At 32.2% G+C, this 10825-nt stretch overlaps 1 protein-coding gene across 50 annotated transcripts; it reads left to right on the forward strand.

Annotated features, from left to right (window-relative positions):
• The first annotated feature begins 1465 nt into the window (after positions 1 to 1465).
• Positions 1466 to 10093, forward strand: LOC146913616 (uncharacterized). Of its 50 annotated transcripts, XR_015013684.1 has the most exons (20): positions 1466 to 1741; positions 2133 to 2203; positions 2308 to 2361; positions 2542 to 2571; positions 2645 to 2754; positions 2882 to 2926; positions 3268 to 3386; positions 3748 to 3852; positions 4560 to 4634; positions 5089 to 5129; positions 5231 to 5350; positions 5483 to 5542; positions 5720 to 5827; positions 6457 to 6523; positions 6621 to 6801; positions 6892 to 6943; positions 7242 to 7322; positions 7890 to 7996; positions 8275 to 8516; positions 9770 to 10093. XR_015013684.1 is itself a non-coding variant. In XM_085716826.1 (19 exons), the coding sequence occupies exons 17-19, from the start codon at positions 7958 to 7960 to the stop codon at positions 9801 to 9803; spliced, it is 315 nt and encodes a 104-aa protein (XP_085572952.1). In that variant the 5' UTR covers positions 1466 to 1741; positions 2133 to 2203; positions 2308 to 2361; positions 2542 to 2571; positions 2645 to 2754; positions 2882 to 2926; positions 3268 to 3386; positions 3748 to 3852; positions 4560 to 4634; positions 5089 to 5129; positions 5231 to 5350; positions 5483 to 5827; positions 6457 to 6523; positions 6621 to 6801; positions 6892 to 6943; positions 7242 to 7322; positions 7890 to 7957; the 3' UTR covers positions 9804 to 10093. The 50 variants fall into 49 exon arrangements, 33 of the variants coding, with proteins under 33 accessions (XP_085572952.1, XP_085572959.1, XP_085572954.1 ...); XR_015013680.1 differs by lacking the exon at positions 9770 to 10093 and having other exon boundaries at positions 8275 to 8666; XR_015013685.1 differs by lacking the exon at positions 9770 to 10093 and having other exon boundaries at positions 2648 to 2754; positions 8275 to 8666.
• Positions 10094 to 10825: the final 732 nt, after the last annotated feature.

A 10825-nucleotide genomic window follows, 5' to 3' on the forward strand; every position in this document is an offset into this window, starting at 1 on the left:
GCTCAACTCGACTATGCAACTCAACTCGACTATGCAACTCTTACTCATCGTAAATCATCTTGATATGCAAATGCATGTGGTACCAATCCAGGGCATCAAGCCCTCAACATAATTGAGCGTAAAAAGGCTCCAAGGCATCAAGCCCCCAACATATTTGAGCAAAAGCTCCAAGGCATCAAGCCCCTAACGTATTTGAGCAAAAGCTCCAGGGCATCAAGCCATCAACATAATTGAGCGTAAAAAGGCTCCAGGGCATCAAGCCCCCAACATATTTGAGCGTAAAAAGGCTCCAGGGCATCAAGCCCCCAACATAATTGAGCAAAAACTCCAGGGCATCAAGCCCCCAACGTATTTGAGCAAAAGCTCCAGGGCATCAAGCCCTCAACTTTGAATGAGTATGCATGGACTCAACATCTTACATCTTAAAAAGACTCAGCAATATATGCAGCATATAAATAATTCATCTCATATCAGCATCATAGTACAACAACATCAAATGATAATCAACAACTTCTTAAACATCGCATCATCATAAGCATCATAATTAGCACATATAGTGCATAATTAACAAGATCACATCTTTATATAACCCATCTTTAAATCACACATCTTCAAATAACACATCTTTATATAACACATCTTTAAATCACACATCTTCAAATAATACATTAATTACACTTAGTCAAATAATTTATCAATTACACTTCGTTAAATAACTTATCATTATTATTAATTTAAAAAAGATCAGTTACACGACTTAAAAGAAGATAGGTACATGATACTAGTACTAGCTAGCAACAATAGTTACCTTTCTTAGTGCTTATATCTCAATCAAATATTAATCTCTATCAAATATTTGACTACGTTGACAATCATATCTCAATTGACAAAACAAAACAAGTTATGTGTACATCTCAATTGGAATTGAACATTGTATCAGCAAATTCACATCAACGATAATAGTAATATATTGAAATTTAATAATATAGCAGCAGCAAGTAAACGAAAATAATATGAATAATATGAATTGGAATCGAAAAGGAATTGGAATAAGTAGCATCACGTCACCATTCATTTATCTTCATAATTAAAGGTACTATAATTAAAATCATTTAATAATTAGCTGCACCTAAACTAAGGATTTCACAATTTAAAGCCGCATGTGTGTCTATATATACGAAACATAGTCTCGAGTACCGAAACGGTGCTGGCAAGTATAATCATATAAATAGTGCTCATACAGTAAATCGAAGGATATAAACAAAGAACATGGGCATATACATGGAACTAGTGCAAAGGGCATATACACATAAATTCAATTCATGATTTTTACATATCTACTAAACCAAATATGAAAATCAATGTCCGTGGAAATTACCCTTTTGCCCTTAATAAGGGCATTTTTGTCAATTAGTAAATGGACTCCCCTTGCCTATATATATGTGAAAAGAAAAAAAAACAAAAGAAGGGGGACGAGAGAAACGGGAACGGGAGAGGAAGAAGGGGAGAGGAAACAGGAACAGAGAAAGAAGGGTGGACTAATTGCATCAAATTTCATCTCCTTCTCCTTCTCTCTTCTCAAACACGGCCTCACCCTCTCTTCTTTCTTTTCCATCAAATTTCATCAATCTAATTGCATGCATGTCTCCAAAAAGTTTTTTTTATGATTTTAAGGGTTTGATTTTGTGGGTTTGGTTTATTGTTTGTTGATTTCTGTCTCATTGGTTCTTCTTCATTGAAGGTAATTTCCTTATCTCTGATGAATCTAAAATCATGATCAACTGTATTTTTTTTTATTTTCTGTTCTATTCTTGCTTTGGATATGAGATTGTATGTTAAAGGTTTTGATTTTTGAAAAAAAAAATTCAGTCAGACAGTGATTAGGGTTCCAAATTGAAGTTTCTGGGTTTGTTGTTTAGTGATTTTGTATTTATTGTTTCTTTTATGATTTCTTCCCCATTTTATGGTCCTGTTATTGAAATCAATTTGTGAAATTGTTGTTGTGCTGTTTGGGATGAAAAGCTAGAAACCATAAGCTGTTTGTGGGATGAATTTGTGAAATTGTTTTTTCTTTTTTATTCAACATTGATTCTGGTTGCATGTTTTGAGAAAGTTGTTCTTATTATTTTAAGGGTTTTATTTTAAGAGAAGATTGATGCAGATGGAAAGAAGAAGGAAGAAGGGAATGCATTGTTCAAAGCTGGTAATTGTTATGTTCTCAATCATGTGATTTTATTTAAATAAATTATTTATTTCAGATTTTTGCTTTATAAGTTATCAGTTATGACTTTTGTTTGATGTAAAAAGTGAATTGATGTAAAAAATAAATGGGTTGGGAGAGGCGCTCACCAAGTGTTTGAGGTAATGTCTCAATATGTGAAATAAAATTTCTCAATTTGTATAGTTTTGAACTATTGTTATCAGATTGTTTAGAAAGTAGCAGTTAAGTTGTTGTGGGGTATGTTTGAATTGATGTTTTAGTGTTTGGGTTAAAATTGAAGTCTTTAGAAGCAATAAGCTGTCAATTAATTTGTTTTGCAGAAGCTTAAGTTGGAATACAAGTTGTTGTAGGTATGGTTATTTGTTCTTTATATTGGAGTTTTTGTCTTGCTGCGGCCGTATTTAATTTTGGCATCTGATCCAGAAGCTTGCCAAGCGTTTTTATGGTCCGTATAAGCTGGTCAGGCGGATAGCTGAAACCATATGAAGGTGACCCAAATACAACAGCCCTGCATCTGCCAAATTCTGCAGAAGGTAATTCACTTCTGATTCACCCTTTACAAGTTCTGGATTAGAAGGATATCTCTAATGGATGGTCTTTTATGAAGTGCTATATATGAAACTTTGAAATATAAGACATTTTGTGCGGTTTGAATTTCAGGAAATAATAAGTGTTTAAGCTGCGTGAAAATTTTCAATATGCAAGGTAATTTTCTGTGATGTACTAATTATGCATCAGGAACTGTAATTAATTTACATCTGTTGATATATCATGATATGTGTGATTTTTCAATGCAATTGTGTTTGCAACTTCCAAGCACTTGGAATTAGTAGGCATTTTCTACCGTTTGAATTTCCAGATATAATTAAGCGCTTAAGTTTAACAGTCAATGTTTCAACTGATTGAAATGTTTGTTAATCTCCGTTCCAGACTTTCTTTTTGGAAGAACCTTTTTCTGTAACTTTGCTTCAGCCTGAAAAGAAAACAGACACAGGGGAAAATAGTTCCCGTAATTGCTGTGATGTGTGTGAATTTGACAATTTCAGGATATGTTGAGGATGATATCACTGTGAATTTTCTCAAAAATTTTAAACCTGATGAAATCCTCACTTTGGACAATGCTGATCGTCGGTGTAAAAAGCTGAAAGGGTTGGCTTTCTCTAAGGTTTGCAGATCATTTGAAACTTCTTTGCCAAGCTTTCATATTTTATTTCTGTCATACACCTATAACTATATATGAGAGAAAATTATAATTTACTGAAATAGATTCTTAAAACTCATCCCAATCTCTATCCCTACATAGCATCATAATCTGTAATTTTGATTCAAGGGTTATTTCCTGCATTTATTGAAGTTTCAGTACGAAATATATATGTTTGTCCAAATCAGTATGAGAAGAAAATGATATGGTTTCCAACTAATTAGTACATCATAGTATTATAAATAACAATCATTCCATTCCGTTCAACATATGAGAGGAACACGAGATTAAGTTTCAACGTATGTTTTTAATATTTTTTGCGTAGAACATGAGAAGAACAATATGGGACTGGTTGCATTTTAGTGACTGTCAACTATGGCTGTGCATGCTCTTTCCTCTGAAACGCAACTGACAGTTTCGACACAATTAGGTATTTTATCTCTCTTCTATCTTATATATATCTGTGTGATTATATTTAGTCAAAAATTGTTGAATTCATTTGTTGATTCAAATTCTGGTATATCATGCTATTTGTTTTATTGTTGAATTTAATTGTTTCAAATTCTGGACTATACTTTGAGCACAAGGTTGTGGTAAGAAACTGAGAAACCCCTTCAACAATTTTAACAGCGTGCTCATGTTTTTGTTTTATTGCTTCATTTTACATTTTTTAAAGAATAAGTTACTTGGTTTTCATTTTGGTTGAAAATATATGTGCAATGGACTTTATTTCATGTTCTTGAGCAGACCTCGCTTAAGTTTTAATATATAAAAATTCATGTTCAGTGAGGTAAATCACTTCCAAATTCTGACTTTATGTTCCACCCTCTTGAAGATTTACAAGTTATTCAATATATATGACATTCAATTGATTCTCTTGGCTTCAAATAAAACTTTTTAGATTGTTCTGAACCAACTGAGGTAATTCTTAAGTCATTTTTAACACAACTATTATCCATAAATATGTGCTTTCTTTACAACTCTACTTGGTAAAGAGGTCAATCCGAAGTTGGCAGCTACTGAGAAAGCCTTTTCATTATCAGTATGGACAACATCAATGGTCATTTTTTGTTGATGTGGATTAGTTCTGATTGCTTTAGGGATGCTTTCATTTTGGCAATTTTTGACACAATGCAGGGTGTTCTATTTGTAGTAGTGCTTTGTCTTATATTGTTGATTCGTCCATTTCAGTGGCAGAGTTTACTGCTCCCGGTGAGTCTGTCAATTCAACAACCTATGGTTTGAGATTTTTCTTGGGGCTTTACAAAGTCTAACAATATCTTTTCAGGTTTTGCCTGCAAAAATGATTGATTTTCTAACTTTATGAATATAATGCCGTTATTGTTACTTTTGTTCTTATAAAAATGAATTCTGATTTGAATATATGCTCAAATACAAAAAAATTTAATCTTTTTAATCTTAAGTTTTTGAAATTACCTTAAAGTATTACTTAGTTTAAAGCAAGTTACCTTTTAAATAGAATTTAAAAAAAAAAAAAATCAACTTAAAATTATGATACTTTTGAATTGATGAAGTATTAGTTAGTTTAAATTTTCATGCCTGTTTACAACTCATTCTAGGGAAGTTTTTGAACCATTTCAACCTAAAAAGTAAACTCTTTTAACCATGTAAAGTTTGATTTAATTCTGTGATTTTTATTGTGTAGGTATGAATAGGGTTAAAGAAACTGTTGAGGAGCTTCTTGGTGTTAGTTTTCTTTTCTTCAAATACTTTGAATAAAAAAGTTTTGATTTTTCCATTGTTTTGCTTTACATTGAAAAAAAGTTTTGATTTTATTTGTTTTTCAGGTTTATGAAGGAAACCAAAGGTTGGCCCTTTATTAAAGAGGGTTCTTACAAGCTGCTAATGAAACTATTCTTTGTAAAGAATTCAGAAATTTTACGCTTATTTATTATTTTTTATTCACAGTAAGTTCTCATGATATTCATAAATGGAAATGTGTAATTATACATTGATTTTTTTAACCAAACTGAAGTTTTGCGCTGAATTTTTGTCTGTCATAGTTATATATAACCTAACACGTTCATTATCATTTGTAGGCGGATATATTTTTAGCACCTCAATTACATGCTGCATCTAAGAGATTCGACATTCACGTGGTAGTATTCTATCGTCTCGATATTTTTGTGGGGGAATAAGGGATTGTAATGAGTATTGCACTTAGTGAAATTTTGAAACAATGGGAAACAGCTGAAGTATTATGTATGTTCTTTGGAAACAGCTGAGGTATTATGTATGATCTTAGGATGATGGAGTCTATATAATATGTTTTGTAGCATCAGAGAGCATGGAAGGCTTTGAATTGGACTCAGAAGTTGAGTTTATTGACGATAGTTATCTGTGGAATAACATCTTCATCAGAGATTTCTACAAATAAGCTTGAGGTTACTTCTCTTCCCTAGAATGTCAATCTCAATTTTTACTATTTTTTATGTTACATGTCCTCCTTTTATATGGTTGATCCCCTTTTAAAATGATATTTAGTCCTGTTCCGGGTAGAGCTTCTAGGATCTCTTCCCGCAGTGTGTGCATGTCATTTGGTTTATGTAAAACTATATGCATTAGGTGGAAAAATTAATGTAAACTCTATAAATTATATTTGGAGTACTTTCTCCATATTCTGTAGCTAGATTATGAATTGGTATATATGACTGAAGTATTACAAGTTGGTCTTATGATGAATTGGTAAATTTTTATACAGGGTTCTCAGTGGTATGCTTAAAATTTGATTTGAATAATTGCAATCTTTTTCGAGAAATTAGAAGTAGCTTAGCTTTTACATTTATGCAGAATATTAATAATGTATATGATTCCAAACCATGCCCTTATTGATAGCTAGAAACGACTTGGCTCTGTTGTGAATTAACCTTTCCAAATTTCTTATGGTTTTTAAATGAAGATACTAACAGCACCAAAAAATGTATGATTAAGTAATTATTGCTATAATTCATATCATCTTATTGTATATTTTTTTCAATGTATATTCATTATGGTTCCTATGAATTGATTACAGGGAAATAATGCATGGTTTGTTGAAATTTCTTTTATGGCTCGTGTTTTTTCCTGCATAATTCTATTAGGTACCTTAAAATAAACTATTATTGTTTTATGAAAACTTTGTTTCCTACGTTACATTTTTTTTTTATCTATGTGACTTTTACCTTTTTCATTTTGAAGGACTTTTCATGATTGTGAGTTTTATGATATTGAAATGCCTTGGAGCTGATTATGGCGAAATTCACAATGTCATTGAAGCGCAAGAAGTAACTGAAACCGAAGCATTATAAAGAGAGGCCATAGTTAGTATGACCAGCTATGCGAGTTCTGAAGAAGTTGAAACTATGGTAAAATTTCAAAGGTGATATTTATGAGTTTAGATGTGGTTGTAAAATGTCTTGCTTTGGCTATCTTCCTTCATTTTCCTGATTTCTTTACATCATTTTTGCAGGTTGCGAGATTATATGAGTGGGTTGTGTTATGAGGGCAACTTACATATCCAGGTTAGCTTCTATTATTTTTTTTGTTTATTTCGTTGCATTTTGTTTCTTTGTAGATGATCTTAGGTTTGCCTCTTTAATGATTTTAATGGTGTTTTTTTACAATACTATATAACTTCATTTTACCAGCTCATTCCGTTTACAATATGCTGGTTCTTTTATTTAGAGTTAAACACAAGATTCATTGTTTTGTTCCCTAAAAATAGTCTTCTTTTATTGTTGTGTGCATAATATCCAATTTTTGTATATTTTCACATTATGCACTCATCTGTCTATGCTCTTTGTGTTTCCACCATCTCAGCATATTGGTGATGATATTGCTTTTGTTGGAAAAGACATCTGGAATTTGAAGACATATATGGTTGAATATGAATTCACATCTGTAAGTTAATATGTTTTGCCACTGAGAACCTCAATCCTTTTTATCTAACATTAGGTTTATGGTTGAATTTGAAATCGCATTGGTAAAATGTCTATACTTGAACATTCTTTGTTTTGATCAAGCATATATGAATGTGAAGTTTTCATGTATTTTTCAATGAAGCAATTATGTGTGTCATATGTGTGTTTGGCGTGACATGTAGAACTGATAACTGCTTTGTTTATATATGCGTGTCATTGATTTCTTCACACCTAAGTAATCCATATATTTCATCCAGTGGACATTTGGTTGCAATTTGGTTACAATGTAGTTTCTTTTTAGTATGCTCCAGGGTTATTTTTACATATAGTTTCATCGCCTGCTTATAGGTAAACACTTTGTATAGACACCATCGGTTTAAATTTATCAAAAGTTGGCCTTATAACAGTTTCATAGCTTTGCTTTGTATGCTGGATACCAAGGCAGTAATCCAATTTATCACTCATTGTTCATTCTTCTTTTTATTCCAAACTATATTTTCACTGCTAATGTAGACAAGAAGTGTGACATTATTTGCTAATTTGCTAGGACAAGGCAAGGCTTCCATTCCAACATGTTTTGCCAAAGAGTATGGTGTTGCCCTTGACGACTACGTAATGTTGCGTGATCCGAAGCGAAATGTCACCATTGTTCAGGTTGAAAAGAAGAATGGGAAAGTTTACCTTACATTATAACTTTGTTTTTGCCAATATCATTGTGATGAGAGGAAAAAAACTCGGTTTATCTTTTGTATTTTCAACGTTCTGTTTGTACGTTTTTAAAACACACTAAATAGCAAAACTCCAATTTCACAGTTTCTCTTATTGTGAAGGAAAATATCGATAAGTAAGGATCATTTTAATGAATTTTACATCATGCTTTGGTTCAAGTTTGAACTAAATGTTTGACATATGATTCTTGATTATTATTCCAGAAATACCGACTTCATACGCGGAGAGTTCCAGCTGCAAGTGGTACTGGTCACTCTGTTGTAGTTCTTGGAGGTTTATGGATGCCTCAAGAACAATACAATGACTCTTCCAAAGGTGATAGCATGGAAAACGATGATGATGAAAAATCTGAGAATTATAGGATACACTACTTCGAACTAAAGATGATAATGTATGCCAAGAAATGTGTAAATTTTGACGTCAAATGGCATTACATTATATTCAAGTAAGGCTTTGTTTACCCTTTGATTTGTAATGTTTGATTGTATTCTAGGAGAATTTGATTGGACTTGGATTCTTTGGTAATTGGTAGATCTCATCTGTGTGTCTGATTGACGTTTAGTTCTATAAATGGATTTGTTATGTTCCACTTCAATTGTTGTTTATTAGTTTCAGTCTCAGAGTTTCAGCCCTTCTCAACAATCATTGAGTTGATCTTATTTATTTTTTAAATGTTAGTAGTAATGAATTATCACATATAATCACAACTTTGGAATAGGCTTACTAACCTTTTAATAGGTTTTTCTCAACACAAAAAATCTTTTAATTGGTTAATATAAGTTAATCAATTGTATATCAAGTGTGAGTTAGAAGTCCTACATCGGTTTAAAAAGTGTAGGTTGAACACTTTATAAGTGCGATTAAACCCATCGTCTTAAGGTTTTAGATAACTGTGTGTCTATCTCATTTGTCTGGTTGCTCTTATCTAATGTGGGTGGTCCCTCGGAATCCTCTCGTGACACAACATAATGAAAACACAAGAGACATTGAGTTGTGGAGCTATGATATGTAGTCGTGACATGAACTAGAATACACTTGCATGTTATAGAAGCAATTTAAAATTGACAACATGAAACTTGGCATACTGTTCATAAAATATTGGACGCTTTTCTTCTCATAAGGAGTCCTGTACTATGAAAAAGGCTCTAATTCTAATCATTTTAAAATGCTTTAGTACACGTTCCAAGGGTTAGCAAATCAAGTTATAGGGAAATTAAGCTCCACTTAATTTGTTTCAATCTCTTTTGTGCAAAAATGTGTGTATGATTAAAATATAGAGATGACGAACAAAATGTGCACCAAGATAACTAGACTTATATACTGTATATTAAGATTGTTGAATTTTGTTTTATGCTAAAGCTCTAACACAGATGTTGTTTTGGTTTCTGCTATTATAGTTGAGACGAACAAATTCATTATTTTGGTGATTGAGTTTTGGGTGGTGCTAAAGGTCTAACACAATTACTGTTTTTGCTTCAGTCATTTCCATCTTAAAAATCTATATCTATTTTATTTTGGAATATGATTTCATACTTTTAGTATTTGGAATAATTGCTGGCATCTATTTCTGAATTCAATTGGGTCATTAGGTATAACATATTGCAAATCAAATCATATTCTCAAAGTTAGAATAGGTTGTGTTATTAGAAAAATTATGCATGATGTTAAATTTTATAATTTTTCTATTATATTCTGTAGCATTTCCCTAATCACATCTCAAAGAGCATATTGAAAAGAAAGTATCTTCGCATGAAACTCACAAGATTTACAAATGTAAAATAAGGACTGCCGGAAGAAGGAATACTGAAAAGTCTATGTGTGGTGAATGGCATAAATTTGTCATCGATAGGGGTTTGAAAAAAGATGACAAATTGATTTTTGACTTGGAGAATCCACCAACAAAGATGTGGGTTGAGCATGTACGCATCCACTAGCAAGTTTTTTGTAAATGAAATTTTCCGATTATGAAGTTGTTTTAGCTATAATCTCATGAATGCATGCTGCAAAAGCAATATTTTGTTATTTCGGTTACAATTTAAAGTTAAATGACTTAGACAATTTTATGTTAACATGGTTGATAGTTTCCCATTTTCCATTTATTACTCGTGACAAGTCGTCTTCATCTATTATAGTCTATAAATATCTGTTATTTCGCAGTTTATCCATCCAATATAATATTTTTCCCAAAAGCATAAACATTATAAGCAATCATTCATGAGAACAAAATATTACATATTGAAAGTAGGGGGTGGATCATGGTTTATGGTAGACCTATCTAGGATTTGATATGTTATGGATCATGGTTTATTATATTTATATGCATGTAATATCTATATTTGGAATCAGTTTACTTTTAAGCGTATTAACAAATATGTGTCTGCCAACAAAATTAACCAAAAAAAGCAATCCACCCCGTGCGAAGCACGGGTTTGTAACTAGTTTTATTATAAAAACTCAAAACCTAAATTAACCACAATTAAATCACGAATTTAACATCACCAAAAGCATGAGTTTAGCATAAATTCATTAAAGATAAGAAAACAAAGAAAAGAACACAAACCCATCACTAGCCATATGTACATTGGGTCCGGGTGCGGGTGCGGGGAAAACCGGGAGTTTTAAAGCGGGGCCGGGGCCGGGGTCGGGGGATACTCACCCCCGCCCCGCACCCACCCCCGCCCCGCACCCGTATACGCAAATTTACATTAATACCCTTAATTTACCTAAATTAGCATGTGTATATAAAGAGAAGGA

The sequence above is a fragment of the Medicago sativa genome, chromosome 6 (assembly GCF_051527215.1).
Source record: "Medicago sativa cultivar Bolivia chromosome 6, Bolivia_mono, whole genome shotgun sequence".
Lineage (NCBI taxonomy): Eukaryota > Viridiplantae > Streptophyta > Magnoliopsida > Fabales > Fabaceae > Medicago > Medicago sativa.

What these genes read in the sequence shown, in the direction of transcription:
- LOC146913616 (XM_085716826.1), top strand. Translation starts at nt 7,958, where the DNA reads ATGTTGCGTGATCCGAAGCGAAATGTCACCATTGTTCAG. An exon ending in GAAATGTCACCATTGTTCAG is followed by an intron (nt 7,997 to 8,274) that starts GTTGAAAAGAAG and finishes TTATTATTCCAG; the next exon opens with AAATACCGACTTCATACGCG. An exon ending in TGGCATTACATTATATTCAA is followed by an intron (nt 8,517 to 9,769) that starts GTAAGGCTTTGT and finishes TATATTCTGTAG; the next exon opens with CATTTCCCTAATCACATCTC.